A 15,337-nucleotide genomic window follows, 5' to 3' on the forward strand; every position below is an offset into this window, starting at 1 on the left:
GAGATTTGCATGAGGACCTCCCTCCTGAGGATAAAGAGGCCCAGAGGCCCAGCCAGCCTTGGGCTCAGAGGCAGAGCTCAGGGCACCTCCACCATGGCCTGGACCCCTCTCCTGCTCCCCCTCCTCTCTCTCTGCACAGGTGCTGCCCCCCAGGCTCAGCCCCCAAGGTCATGAAGGACCAGCCGGGTTCCCAACGAACGTCAGCTCGGCCCAGGGGAGGCTGCAGGGAGCCTGCGGCTCTGGGAGTGAGACCCTCTTCCTCACACGCACTCTCCTCTCCTCTCTTGCAGGTTATGTGGCCTCTTCTAAGCTGACTCAGCCCCCGGGGGTGTCTGTGTCCTTGGGAGGGACGGCCAGCATCACCTGCCAAGGAGCCAACTTTGGAAGCTATTATGCTCACTGGTACAAGCAGAAGCCTGGCCAGTCCCCCGAGCTGGTCATTTATGAATATCCTGAGATATTCTTAGGGATCCTGGACCGGTTCTCTGTGTCCAGATCAGGAGACACAGCCACCCTGACCATCAGCGGGGCCCAGGCTGAGGACGAGGCCGACTACTACTGTCAGGTGTATGATGGTGGTTATTATGCGCACAGTGACATAGGCAGAGGGGGAAGTGGGACACAAACTCCCTGCCTGGCCTAGGGCTCCCTCCCCCCGCCTCAGAGCAGCTGCAGCTCAGCCCTGAGCTCAGGGGGCCTCTCTGGTCCTGGCCCGGCTCCTCCAGGCCTGGACACTCCGTCCTCTCAGGGCCTCGGTTTGCCCCGAGGAAGAAGGAGGAAGGAAGCTGCCCTCAGCTGCGGAGGCTGCTGTCAGGGTGCAGAGGGAAGGAAAGGGTCCGGGGTCAGGACGTGCCTCAGGCCCAGGAGGGGGCCTGAGTCCCAGGAGAGGGGGGCGCTGCCTGAGGGGGCGGGGCTCTGCAGGAGCACCTCTCCCCTGGGGGGACCGGCTGGGTGAGGCCCGGGACTGGGGTCTTCTGTGCTCCTGGAGGAGGGTCCCCCAGCTCCCGAGAGGCTGCCTGAGGCCTGGAGAGCTCGGAGCCCCGGCCCCCTGCCCCAGGCCCGGCCTCTCCTGAGGTTCTTCTTCGCGGAAACGGAGCCTTCGCGTGTCCAGCCCACAGCGCGGCCCCAGATGCCCAGGCGTCTGTTAGAGCTGTCAGGTCTGTCGCCAGATGAGACCCTCAAGGTCCCAGCCTCCCATCTGCTTGTCCCTCTGTCTGATCCAGCACGTGTCACCTCAGATTCCCTAGAACCCTGGGCGATGGGGTCTTTGGCAAAGTTCCCCAGGCAGCCAGCCGTGTGTTCACTGTGCTCCGAAGGACAGTGTTCGTCTGTGGAGAGAAATGCTCACGGGAGCCCCGCACGAGACATGACGGGACCCCAGACACTCACGACGCTCATGCTCAGAAAGACAAACTATCACAGAGTTATCAGCAGATGCTGAAGAAAAGGCCAGGCCTTTTTCCTTCCTTCTCTCTCTCTCTCTTTTTGTGTTTGTGTGTTTTTAGGACCAAAGCCACGGCATATGGAGGTTCCCAGGCTAGGGGTCTAATCAGACCTGCAGCTGCCAGCCTACACCAGAGCCACAGCAACGCCAGATCCTAGCCAGGCATGCAACCAACACCACAGTTCATGGCAACGCCGGATCCTTAATCCACTGAGCGAGGCCAGGGATCGAACCTGCAACCTCATTGTTCCTAGTCAGATTCCTTAACCACTGAGCCATGATGGGAACGCCTCTCTTCTTCTTCTTCTTCTTCTTTTTTTTTTTTCTTCTTGTGCCTCACCCGGGGCAAGAGAAAGTTTCCAGGCCAGCGATGGAACCCACAGTGAACACCTCAGTGGACACCCAGTATTCTTAACTCTCTGGGCCAAAACCAAGGCCCTCCCCAAACCCAGCCTCAATGGACTTTCCTAAACCATGGGCCCTAAAGATCCCAGCTGTCCCTAAAGACTGGCCATGCCACACCTGTCCCTCCCATCTGTCAGGGGGGGTGAGGACCAAGCAACACCTCAGCAGAGCCCCCAGGACCTAGCCAGGCCCCTGCACACCCAAGCAGACCCCAGTCCCACAGTTTCTCTAGCTCTAACCACCCTCCTGACGACCCCCATGTGCAGACAAGGGGCTCCTGAGGACAACCAGGATGTGGGGGTACCACAGTGAACCCTGGGGAAACCCATCCTCTCAGCAGCCTGGCCCTCATACTTCCCTTCCTGGTCAAGTTCTGCCCCAAAGGGCCAGGGTCTTGGGAACTGCAGTTGGGCACTTGCCATCAGCCTCGACAGGGAGTGAAACATGAGCCACTGCAGCTGCCCACCTGAAGGAGAAAATGCCCCTATAAAAAGATAGAAAGGAGACTCCCCAGCCATGCTGACTAAGCAAAGTCCAGCCAACTGCCCCAACCACCCCTCCCCCAGGCATCCGCCTCTGTAAACTTGCTTTAGCATCTACTCCCTTGCCTGTCCTCACTCTGGTCTGTCCTGCCAAGCATGTACCCGGAAGAACTAGCCCATAAAAGCCGTCTGAAACACTTCCTTGGGGCTCAGACTCCGGAGAGCAATCTCCTCTGAGCCCACCCACATAATAAACTGCAGGAGGCCAGCTCCAGCTGCCAGGCAGTGCACACCCTGAAAGGAGAGGGGCAACATCGGCGATTGCATACGGAGACAGTCTCTTTGTCCCTGCTTTCAGGGTGCTGAACTGCTCAAATTTTATTGGCATAGATGAGTGTTTACATAGACAGTTTTTAAATACAGATTACATCACAGCATTAAAAGTACATTGGTTAACTTTTACATGGTACGGCAGCTATACGTTATGTTCTAAGATCTTTAATGTAACTGAATTTAATGGGTACAATTTAAGGGAAAATAGGTACAATACATCATGTGGGAAAGGGGAGACTCAGTACAAATTATCTCATGGCCAGTCAATCTCCACAAGTTAAAAAGGTCACAGACATAACAAATCTTGTTTTTAGATCAGTGCTTATCTTTAAAGCGTTTATGGCAGGGAGACAGTATGAGAAAATATAAACCAACTTAACTAGCTATCACTTAAAAGCTTCTATAACTCATAGCTAGGTGTCTTTTGGTCATGAATAATATATGTCTAACTTCTATGAACCTCATTAAAATCCTAACTCTAAAGTTTATAACTAGTTAGTAGATAAACACTATGTTTTTAATGAGATTAGATTTGAATAGGGGAAAGTCCTTCAGGATGAAATTCTTATTATATTATTGTTGTAATTTTGTTAAATCACAAATCACCAAAGGAAAATAAGAATGGAAAATAAGAATAATAAACAAATAATCAGGAAAGACTGAGGAAGAACTGAACAAGTGAATAACAGAAAAAAACTGTCATCCATGGAACAATCCACACTCAGCAACGCAAAATGGAAATTGTTTCCCAGAAAATTCAGTTCCCCACCAAAGTTAGTGGGCGAGCCTTATTGTCTTCTAGGGCCAGTCCTTGGAATTGCACCATATGGGCACGTATCCCCTTGCCTAGGAATCTGCCCTCGGAATTGCACCATTCAGGCAAGCTCCCTTCCTCGGCTCTTTGCATCACCTGCCAGCATCACCTGCCAAGGAGACAGCTTAGGAAGCTCTTATGCCCACTGGTACCAGCAGAAGCCTGGCCAGTCCCCTGTGCTAGTCATTTATAACAACAACAAGAGACCCTCAGGGATCCCGGACCGGTTCTCTGGGTCCAACTCAGGAGACACCGCCACCCTGACCATTAGCGGGGCCCAGGCTGAGGACGAGGCCGACTACTACTGTCAGTCAGCTGACAGCAGTGGTAATGCTTACAGTGACACAGGCAGATGGGGAAGTGGGACACAAACCCCGTCCCAGCTGGGTCCTCCTCCTGCAGCCACAGGAGGACTGTGGACAAAGCAGGGGCAGGTACCTCCGGGGTTCCCCCAGCTCCTAGGTAGGCTCTGCACTGGGGGTTCAGGAGGGGATTTAGGGCTGGGAGTTTCAGGCACAGGGTGTTGTGTGACCCTGGGAGTGACTTGGGGAAAGAAGGACTGAATGAAAGGACAGAGGGAGGGGGACAGAGACCAAGGGACCTTCATTGTTGGATCCAAACCAGAGTGATGGGCCACCTCTTGGCCCCCATGTCCTGTGTGGGCCCCAGACCTGCAGGGGGAAGCTGGCTCTCTGAAGCCTGGGGATCCAAAGCGGCCAGGGTTTCTGCAGGGAGCACCTTAGTGCAGTGGGCGCTGTGGTGTCTGCCTGGGTCCCTCTCAAGGCCAACACCCCTCCCATCCACTGGGACTCCTCAGCTCGCAGCCCCGCCCTCCCTGCACAGGGCTGTGCCAGAGATGGGCTCCCCAGGGGCCTGCCTGCCCCTCCCTGAGTGTGACTCGGGACTAGAGATGCCTGAGCCAGGACCCAAGTCCCTGCCTCAGGTCAGGATGACAGGCAGGGCCCCGGCCCCCTGTCCTCAACTGTCACCGCACTGCAGGGCTGAGCAGGCTGGGCTCCAGGCTTTGTTGCAGAGACATCACACCCGACCCCGCAGCCCCTGTGCAGATAGGTCTCCCTCTGCGAGTGCGCTTCCGGGGAACCCGAAGAGCAACCACTCGTTCACGGGGGAGGAAGAGGCCTGAAGAGAAGGCAGTGAGAGCTCACACACACACTCGGGGTCAAGGTGGTTCCCAGTCAGGGGGGAAAGCTCCTACCCAGGGGCCTCAGGGGGACTAGTCAGAAAAGCTTTGCCTCGACAGTGGGGAAACTTGCGCGAGACTAAACGCTGCTCTGGTCCCGTGTGCGAAAGGGGAAGGCCAGGTTGACAAACGATCGAAATCTGCCCATTTCAGTTATCAAATCTAGAGGAAAAGGAAAAATAGAGTGAGAAATGGAAACATAGCGCGCCCTAAGCAAGGAGTCATTCGCAACCTCGGGCATCCTATTAGAATTTCCTGCAAGGGAGTTCCTGTCCTGGCACATTAAGTGCATTAAGAATCTGCCTGTAGCCGCTGGGTCGCTGCAGAGGCATGGGTTCGATTCTGGGCCCTGCACAGTGGGTTAAAAGATCTGGCATGCCAGAGTGGTGACTTCCAGCACAGCTGTGGCTCTGATTCCGTCCCTGGTCTGGGAACTTCCACAGGCAGCATGTGTGGTCAAAAAATTGGGAATCAAAATTTCCTGAAAGGAAGCAGGTGAATACAAGCCAAAAGAAGCACAAAATAAAAAGTTTTAAAAATGTATATAAAACATTCCATGGAATTCCCGTCATGACTCAATGGTTAATGAACCCTACTAGCATCCATAAGGACACAAATTCTACCCCTGGCCTCGCTCAGTGGGTTAAGGATGTGGCGTTGCCGTGAGCTGTGGTATAGGTCGCAGATTCGGCTTGGATATGGGGTTGCTAAAGCTGTGGTGTAGGCCCATGGCTACAGGTCCGATTGGACCCCTAGCCTGGCAACTTCCGTATGCCGCACATGCAGCCCCAAAAAGAAGAAAGACAGAAAGACAGACAGACGGAAAGAAAGATCTTTCCAAACTGGCCATGAAATTGCCGACATGAAACTGGATGGACAAGATAGAAAAGCTCCTGTTAGAACCATACTCCATTTGTTCAATGGGTAGAGGAAAGACTGATTATGTTAATTACAGACAAAGAAGATTTTTTTTTAAAGCCCAAGTCAAACTTCTAAAAATGAAAACTACGCTGGCTGCAATGCAAGTTACACCTGAGAAACGGACGGTATGTTAGACAGAGCAAAAAAAAAAAAAAAAAAGATTAGTGAATCATTGACATAGAATAGACACCCCGGGAAAGAAGTTAAATTACAGAGAAAAATACTTTGGAAAAGGAATAAAGAGCAGCATCACGTGTTGTGGGGCAAGTTCAACAGGCATGATGCGCGTGTGTTGGAGCCTTTGAAGCAGAAGAGATGGTGGGGTGGGGAGCTGGAAAAATATTTGAAGAAATATTGGCCAAAAACGTTCTAAGATCAGGGAAACTATGACCCCGCAGATCCAAGCAGCTCCCCAAACCCCAAGCAGGACAGACACAAAGGAAACACCCCAGCACACACCATCACCCCCCTTAAGAGCAGCAGGGAAGAGTCATCATCAAAGCAGCCAGAGAGAAAAGCCACGTTCCACCCAGAGGAAGACGCACAATGATGTGAGCAGATCCCTCCTTGGACACCATCAAACGGGAGACCCAGCAGCCAACTCTTTGGAATGAAAAAGCAACAACAAAACCACAGCCTCAGAAGAACCCCTGTCCACATGGAACTCTTCTCAGTGAAAACGCTTTTCAAAAAAGAAGGACAAATCAAAAGTTCGCATTCCTAAACGAATATTGACAGTTGGTCACCAGCAGAGCCTCTGAACCTGGACTCACCAAGGAGAGCGCTCGCCCGGGTGGAAATGGGACTCCACACAGACCTGGAAAGCACTGCATGGGCTGACTTTGTGGAGGAATATAGGAACTTTGTGTTGTTTCACAGTCTGGAAAAGATACCAAAGGGTTTAGAGCAGGAAAGAGGAAGAGTGTTGGTGCTGCCGGCTTCTAAGGTCTATTCAAGAGGTTGTCATCTCAGAGGTTGGAGAGGGAGAGGACATGGGATGATGCTGTCATCCTGTGTGAAGGGACACGACATCCGGATAAGCTAGCCGCGTACAGTGAACCCTGCAGCGAACATTATAATAAAATCTTGCCCTTTTTTTTTTTGGCCACACCTGAGGCATGTGGAAGTTCCAGGCCTGGGATCAAACTGGCACCACAGCCGTGACCCAAACTGCTGCTGCAATGACAAGGCCGTTTCCTAAACCCGATGTGCCACAGGTAACTCCCAATGAAGACTTGGGACTGCAACTTTGGCCGGTAAATCAATAAAGGAGATGAAATCGCATCCTAAAACACACTCAGTTCATGAAAATAGTGGCAGGAAAAGAAAAATGGGAAGAAGGAACGATGGGACAAATAGAAATGAAAAGCAAGATGAGACACTTGCACTGACCTGTAGGAAGAGCCACACTGAGTGTAAGTGGTCTAAATACCGCAATTAAAAAGGAGATATGGTCAGGCTGAATTTTCCCAAGGACCCCACTAAATAGCACCCACCAAACACCTACGTTATATTTCATGACGTAAAAGAATGTGTGCAAACGCAGGACCAGCTTCCAAACCCCCATCTAACCCACCAAAGAGAGCCCAGAGAGCCCCAGCTGTTAAAAGGCCCCCGCCTGTCCCACCAAAGCCCCCAAGATCTCAGCCCAGACCAGACTGAGGGGAAAGGCAGCAGCTCACATCCCATCAGGAGAGGAAGGGTCCCAGAGCTCAAGGGGGTGAGGATGAAGGGGAGCAGGAGCCACGATGGGCTCTTTGGGGGGGTGGGGGAGGCTCCCCTCTGGTGGCTTTACCTGCTGTGTGACTGACAATGCTGTGTCCCCATCCATGGGGCATATCCTTCTGGGCTCTTCCTCTCTTCCCTCGTCCTTGTCCGCATTTGGGGTCCAAGGGCCGCTGTCCTCAGCACTGGGTGGAGACCCCACAGTCTCCTCAGAGCCCCCGTAGTGCAAAGCCGCTTTCCCAGGCAGGTCTGGGACACTGGAGCGTTTACCACGTCTCCACATGACGTTGATGAGAAAGAAAAGAAATGAGATGGTTGACAGGGACCATCGGGGTCTCCTGTGGGCGCGGATGTCAGAGAAGGTGGGAGACCCCACGGGGAAGAGGAGACGGGGATTTGTGACCACTGCCCGGAACAAGCGCGTGCGGAAGGGACAGAGGACCATGTACCAGATGACGGGCCACAGCCTGAGGGGACAGACCCGACTCTAACAACACCAGGATGGGACAGGTACTCTAGCGATGACAGGACAACCCCGGAGGAGGAGGGAGTGAAGCCACAGGGCATGGCGCTGACCAGGGGTCTCCTGTCTCTCGGGGGCCCAGCTCAGCCCCACCGCCAGGCCCCTGGAGGAGCACAGCCCCTGGGCAGCCCAGGAGAGGCCACAGGCCGGGACGGGTAGGGACAGCGGGCATGTGGTCACTCCCCCAGGAAGGTGACCTTGATCCAAGAGCTGAGGCCCAGGCCAACCTGAGGGCTGCTGGGAGGGACCCAGGGCCTTGTCCTTCCTGCTCAGTCACAGGTGCTGAGGCCGCCCCTGCTGTGACTCCATTTGCAGCCCCAGAGGAGGAGGAAATCTGCATGAACCTTGAAGCCTCCCTGCCCCAGGGCCCTGGAGGGAATAAGAGAGGCCCTGGGGAGCCCTGGCTGCTGCTGAGTCTCAGAGGCAGAGCTCAGGGCGCCTCCACCATGGCCTGGACCCCTCTCCTGCTCCCCCTCCTCTCTCTCTGCACAGGTGCTGCCCCCCGGCCCTGCCCACAGGCCCAGACCTCTCCAGACCTGAACCCCCGCTCAGCGCAGGCACCACCTCGTGGGGAAGGGGGGACCCCTGGGAAAGGGCCCTTCCGCCTCTAGCCCCGCTGCTCTCCTCTCTTACAGGCTCCGTGGCCTCCTATGAGCTGACCCAGCCGTCTTCAGAGTCAGTGGCCTTGGGTATACGGCCAAGATCACCTGCTCCGGGGATCTGCTGGATGAAAAATATACGCAATGGTACCAGCAGAAGCCAGGCCAGGCCCCCCTGCTGGTCATTTATAAGGACAGTGAGCGGCCCTCAGGGATCCCTGAGCGGTTCTCTGGGTCCAGCTCAGGGAAAACGGCCACCCTGACCATCACTGGGGCCCAGGCTGAGGACGAGGCCGACTACTACTGTCAGTCAGCTGACAGCAGTGGTAATGCTCACAGTGACACAGCCAGATGGGGAAGGGGGACACAAACCCCTCCCCGGCTGGGTCCCCCTCCTCCAGCCCCAGGAAGACTGCGGACAAAGCAGAGAGGAAACCCTGCACAAGCCCCTGAGTCCTTGTGTCTTCGAGTAAAAGCCTTTGCCTCTAGCCTCGCAGCCTCCCCTCCATCTCAAAGGCTGACTCCAGAGTGAATGCATGCAGAACAGACTTGGGCTTCTGCCAAGGGGGGAGGGGGAGGGAGTGGAAGGACTGGGAGGTGGGGGTTGGGAGATGCAGAGTCTTACCTTTGGAGTGGATAAGCAACGAGGTGCTGCTGTAGAGCACAGGGAACTAGGGCCAGTCACTGGGACAGAACATGCCGGAGCATGATGTGACTAGAGAATGTATATACATGTAGAACTGGGTCACTCTTCTGTTGGGCAGGAAATGACAGAACCTTGTAAATCCATGATAATAGAAAACTGAAAAAAAAAAAAAAGAGTTAATGATCAGGAAATGGTCACACAGCTAAAAACTAGTAAAAACAGTCTCCATTGTGTGGTGTCCTGCCCTGGCCCCGAACCTTACTCTAACAGGCTTTGCACAAATGCTTTCGTCATGGCTCAGTTACTTCCTGGTGTTGATGCTTCCTCTCCAGTTAGGGCTCTGGCAGGTGCCTGGTGTGCGCCTTTGAAACACTCCCCAAGAGCCGCTTCCTTTTGCGAGCCTCTTCCCTGCAGGTGGAAGGTCAAGGGGCAATTACCCCAAAGACTGCCAGACACTGTCACAGTTCCACCTGACCCTGGCCCTGGTGACTTTGAAAGGACCTATGGAGGGAGGAGAAAGCAGGGACCCTACTCCTTCTCAACCGCCCTGTCGTTTCTGAGCTAAACCTACAAACCCCCTTGCTCTCCCCCTCAAGGGAGGACACAGCTTGGAGGGGCTTAGCCTGCTGGGGGCTCCTTTGAATCACAAAGCAATCAAGCGGGTCTGTCTGCTTCACCCAGAACTCCGTCTCTGACACTGAATTGGCACCCCTGTCCAGAGGCCGGGTTTTGGCTACAGGGGCAGATCTGGCCCGGCTCTCCCAGCCCCCAGGCAGGCTCTGCACAGGGGGGGCAGGAGGGAATTTGGGGTTCACAGGACCAGGCTGTACTGAGCAGGGGCTGGAGGAAGATTTGGAGAAAATGACACAACAGACACAAAACCCTCACTATGGTCCCCAAATTTCTCACATGTGGTGACCACGTCCAGGCCATTGCCACCTCGCTGTGGCCCTCAGGTCCTGAACTAGTTCCCCACAGTGCCCAGGGCTGCCCGGATCCCTGCATGGAGGAGCTGTGCTGTGGGCCCCCTGGAGCCTCCCAGACCCTGTTCTGGGCTGAGCGACTGACTACCCCGGCCATGTTGGTGCTGCAGGCAGGCGGCCTTCCCACAGCCAGGCCTCTTCTAGGAGGTTTGGTTCCTGGGCCCCTGGCCCTGCTCCCCTTGGGATGACCCTGTGGGGCCTCAGAGCACCAGAGGCACCTGGGAACATAAGGCCTCAGTCCCACCAGTCAGCTCAGCGTCTCCTTCTCCCCGTTTCCCCTCCTGCACCCCCTCCAGACAGCCAGGTGCCAGCCCTCCACTCAGAATCCACAGCCAGGGAAGCTGTGTCTGCCCAGGGGGACCACGGAACAGGCAGTCCCCAGGCTCAGCCCTGCTCCCCACCCTGTCCTCTGGCCACAGGTTAGGCTGCTCCCCTCCGTCCCTCAGGCTGCAGCCACCTCGCCCTGAAAGTTGGACTCAGACAGATGCTGTGCTCCGCCTGGCTCTGACCTAGAGCTGGGAGACACCAGAGGGATCCCTGAGCTCAGCAGCCCCTGGGTCACTATCAAGGCCCCTCAAGGCGGTAATGCTCCAGGGCCCCTCGGTTGTCCAGGGGCCGATGCCCCTCCCACTGCCCAGGATGAGGCAGGAGGCCTGCTGGGTCTTGGAGCTGCAGGTCCCGGCTGGCCGAGCTCAGTCTGTCCTGCGTGGCGGCCGCCCCAAGGGATTCGACACAGAAGCGCAGACGTTTTTCTAGGCACACGGCCAGCTGGCCGTCTGCTGGGGCCAGGCTGAGGCCCAAGTGGGGCTGACAACGCAGCTCCCAGTGACACAGCCCCAGGGAGAAGGAGACACATGTGCTGTCCCCAGCCTGGCTCACACTGTACCCCTTACACCAGCAGAGACCCCAGAATTAGGATGTGGAGACCAGAGCTCTGATTTCACACTGGCCCCTGTTTCTTTGCTGCTGCTTGACGTCTCCTCCTCCCCCTCTCCCCACCTGCTCTCCCCCTTCCCCTCCCCTTCCTTCCAGTCCCTCCCCTCACAGCTGGGTCACCCTGTAGCACAGCAGGGAATGGTCCTCTCTGCCTCTCTGTCCATCCCTGTCCCCATGTCTTGCAGTCTGTCCCTCTGTGTATGCAGTCTCATCAGCACAGTCCCGGGGTGGGGGGTGGCCTGGATGTGATAGGACGTGGCATGGGGGGGGCTCACTCCCTGTGGCCGTTCCCCCTCCCTTTCCTACCTTGTTAGGGGGGCAGCGAACTCCCTACTAGAGGGACCTGCAGGAGGTCTTGTTTGAGGCACAGTCACCGCAAACCCTAGGAGAGGACAACCCTTTTCTGCAGTCGGGGATGGGGTGGCCTTCTGTCCCCAGTGAGTCCAGGCCCTCTGCTCCCCGGCACCCTGTCCATCCCTCCGGGGGGACAGTAAGAGATACTGCAGGCCTGGTGGGGATGCCCTCCCAGGTCACCACTGTGTCCTTCACCCCAGTCTTTCCTGGGGGACAGTCTTGTCTCTTTTATCTAGAATTCCTACTCCAAGTGAGACGTCGCTCCAGAGAAGTGACCTGCGTCAGCTGAGGATTTTCTTTTCCTTTTCTTGGCTTTTTTATACTGTCCCGCTCCTGAGCAGAGACCTAATGTCTTAGGTAGGATGGTTGCTCCTGGATGTCACTACAGATTTGTTGATGTGGTTAATTCATTAATGTCTGTTTCTCTGGGTGAGGAACCTGAAGGCATCTTGACTACAAACAGAACATCTTTTGAAACACTCTCACATACGGCTTCTCGGCCTCGTGGCTAAGATCAGGTGAAACACTCGTGCGTGTTATATGTCGCTTCGATTCCTTTAGTCCACAGAAATTTGGAGCCCCTCCTTTGGGCCACTTCTGTGTCAATCCCTGATCACACAATGACACTCAAAACAACTCTGGAGGGCAGAGCAAGGTCAGTTGAAGAGATCCGCAGCCTCTCCATCAGCTGGAACAATGTCCAGGAGTGAGGCACAAGGCAGAAGTGGTCCGAGATCTTCCGTCATGACTCTGGGACTGTGGGCGAGTTGTCCCCAGGTCCAGGCTCGGGACATCAGGTGTGCAATGGGGACTGTTCTCTCACTGCGGCTCAGACTTCCTGGGAGCAGAAATGGCAAAATGAGTGTGTGGGGCATGGGGCAGAGTGTTGTCCCATGACAGCTGCTCCCGAAATATCAATCCTGAGTGGCCTTCAAAGGCTCCAGCGTGAGCTGACATGGTCAACCTGTGCTGGAGGCAGGACGGGACCTGCTCCTGTGCTCCTGCCCAGGGCTCCCCGCACTCAGCTCCAGGGAGGTCTCTGCCTGGGTCTCTGAGTCCCCATAGCTAGAAATAGATGGAGGGGAGTCAAGGGAAGAGTCTTGAGAACCTCGGATCTCAACCCCACCTCCCTCCCTGCTTGGACCTTCCAGAGCACAGAGCCGGGATCAGCACCACGGACAGGGCCGCCCCACCCCCACAGAAAGAAAGAGTGGCTCCTTTCCCAGCTGTCCTTGGGTAGAGCAGTCAAGGGACAGAAGTCAGACCAGAGGCTGAGCTAGTGATGACCATCACCAGTCAAGCCATGTAAGACTCTCCATGGAGTCCTAAGGTTGTGACAGGGTTGCCTACACTTAAGAGGGGGAGTTTGTGGACTTGGTGCTGAGGGTTAAAGGTTAAAGACTCCCTCGTTTGCTTGGAAGCTGCCTGCCCCCAAAACCTGCACCAGCCTCCTCAGGGGGCCGATGAGTGTGGGTCTGATTTCTACCCCTGGGAAGGCTCTGCCCTGGATGCCGTCAGGGCCTGGAACCCTGTCCAGCTGTGGGGTCTCTGCAGGGGGAACCCTGGGACGAGTTCCCTAAATTGTGGGCCCCTCCCCTGCTCCACCTCCTCACTCTCTGCTGGGTCCTACCCCACAGGACCCCGAGCTCATCTCGTCCCAGACCCAGAGCTTCTCCAGGCACAGCCTCGAAGTGGGTCCTCCAGGGCTTGGGTCCTCCATCCTCAAGCCCTTTCTCTTCGCTTCACTTACAGGCTCCATGGACTCCTAGGAGCCGAGGCCCTCCGTGTGGGTGGCCCTGGGAAAGAGGGACAGGTCACCTGCTCCCGAGATAAGCTGGGGATAAATAGGCATCTTGACAGGAGCAGAAGTGAGCACAGTGTCCTGTCCTGTCCTGGGCAGCATAGTATCAGCTCCTGGCCTCCTGCCGCCTTTTGAGGCAGCCACCAGGGGGCGGCACCGTCGCGTGGCACAGCCTCCTGGAGCCTGGTGACCAGGGCATCAGGGTTCCACATGCAGGGGCTGGTAAGCATGACCACACACATGAGGGGAAGTTTTCTGCACTATTGTACTTGACTCACGAATGCAACTTCCTCTCGCCCCACGTCTCTCAGATGTGTCTCTGTGGAATTTTCCTGTTTCTTTGGCTCACGTTCAGGTTACTTCATTTCACCCCCACTGACCCTATTCCTGTTAAAACACCCTTGCTGTCCATCACTTTTCCAGCACCAAATCTGCCCCTGGCACTGAGCTCACGCTGGGAAGGAAGGCACAGGGTCTGTGACCTGCCCAGGAGCTTTGCCCAAGGACAGAATTCCTGCACCTCATCATCAGCTCATACACACCCCATGTGCCCTTATCTAAGGAGGAAATGGATTCTGCTCTGACACCCGGGAGCTGTGACTTGGGACAGAACCTACCCCTATCTAAGGCCTTTCTTGTCTCCAGAGGGTGGGCTCAGACAAACACAGATTCTACCTCTGAGCTCTAGTGACCAGGCCCATCCACGAGTGCGGCCAGGACAGAGTCTGGGGTGGATGGGTCACAGTAGAACATGGGACGAGCAGGTGGAGGAGAAGCCCCAGGGGGAAGTGGGGTCCCCAGGGACCACCCCTCCCCCTCTGGGGCCCTGGGGGCTGAGCCCTTGTCTGAGAGCACAGAGCTCCTCAGGCAGCCCCCCTGGGCTCTGGCTGATTTGCATGCCCAGCAGCTCTCCCTGCAGCCAGGGGATAAGACAGGCCTGGGAGGAGCGCTGCCCAGCCTGGGCCTCAGGGAGCAGAATCGGGGCGCCTCCACCATGGCCTGGATCCCTCTCCTGCTCGGCCTCCTGGCTCAGTGCACAGGTGCCGCCCCGGGGTCACAGCCACCCGCGCCCAGGGCCTGCGGACCACCAGCCTGGGCCTGACTCTGAGCTCAGCAGGCGCTGCCTGTGGGGGCAGGAGGCTCAGGGCCCTGCTGCAGGAGGAGGGGCTGGAGGGGCTGAGCCCTGTGCTCACTGCTGTGTGAGCCCTGAGGGCTGCAGCTGCCAGAGAAGGGGTGGGGGGTCCCATGAGTTCAGAGACTCCGTCCTGCAGCCTGGCCCACAGGCCCCAGGGGCTGAGACTGACGGGAGGGGCCGGCCTGGGGATCCATGGAATCTCTGGTGCTCAATCCAGGCTAAGAAGGCAGAGGGCTTCAGCATCAAGGTCACCTCTCCTTCTCTCTTGCAGGATTTGTGGCCTCCTATGAGGTGACTCAATCACCCTCAGTGTCAGTGAACCCGGGACAGAGGGCCAGCATCACCTGTGAGGGGAACAACATTGGGAGAAAAGATATTCAGTGGTACCAGCAGAAGCCGGGCCGGGTCCCTGTGCTGGTCATCTATGAGGACACCAACCGGCCCTCAGGGATCCCTGAGCGCTTCTCTGCCTCCAAGTCGGGGAACACCGCCACCCTGACCATCAGCGGGGCCCAGGCTGAGGACGAGGCCGACTACTACTGTCAGTCATACGATGATAGTTATACTCCTCACAGTGACACAGGCAGAGGGGGAAGTGGGACACAAACTCCCTGCCTGGCCTAGGGCTCCCTCCCCCCGCCTCAGAGCAGCTGCAGCTCAGCCCTGAGCTCAGGGGGCCTCTCTGGTCCTGGCCCGGCTCCTCCAGGCCTGGACACTCCGTCCTCTCAGGGCCTCGGTTTGCCCCGAGGAAGAAGGAGGAAGGAAGCTGCCCTCAGCTGCGGAGGCTGCTGTCAGGGTGCAGAGGGAAGGAAAGGGTCCGGGGTCAGGACGTGCCCCAGGCCCAGGAGGGGGCCTGAGTCCCAGGAGAGGGGGGCGCTGCCTGAGGGGGCGGGGCTCTGCAGGAGCACCTCTCCCCTGGGGGGACCGGCTGGGTGAGGCCCGGGGCTGGGGTCTTCTGTGCTCCTGGAGGAGGGTCCCCCAGCTCCCGAGAGGCTGCCTGAGGCCTGGAGAGCTCGGAGCCCCGGCCCCCTGCCC

The 15,337-nt window shown here is 56.6% G+C and overlaps 3 gene segments (V, D, J or C); all 3 read left to right on the forward strand.

The window, feature by feature from the left end:
* LOC125116943 (immunoglobulin lambda variable 3-19-like) lies at positions 1 to 4,221 on the forward strand. The segment is given in 4 exon segments: positions 1 to 139; positions 291 to 449; positions 3,674 to 3,817; positions 4,148 to 4,221. Coding segments are annotated over 4 exon segments (507 nt in total).
* A 4,009-nt stretch (positions 4,222 to 8,230) lies between these two features.
* LOC125116375 (immunoglobulin lambda variable 3-25-like) lies at positions 8,231 to 8,995 on the forward strand. The segment is given in 2 exon segments: positions 8,231 to 8,340; positions 8,484 to 8,995. Coding segments are annotated over 2 exon segments (542 nt in total).
* A 5,098-nt stretch (positions 8,996 to 14,093) lies between these two features.
* LOC125116381 (immunoglobulin lambda variable 3-1-like) lies at positions 14,094 to 14,987 on the forward strand. The segment is given in 2 exon segments: positions 14,094 to 14,207; positions 14,574 to 14,987. Coding segments are annotated over 2 exon segments (399 nt in total).
* The last annotated feature ends 350 nt before the right edge of the window (positions 14,988 to 15,337 follow it).

Source organism: Phacochoerus africanus, chromosome 15 (assembly GCF_016906955.1).
Source record: "Phacochoerus africanus isolate WHEZ1 chromosome 15, ROS_Pafr_v1, whole genome shotgun sequence".
Lineage (NCBI taxonomy): Eukaryota > Metazoa > Chordata > Mammalia > Artiodactyla > Suidae > Phacochoerus > Phacochoerus africanus.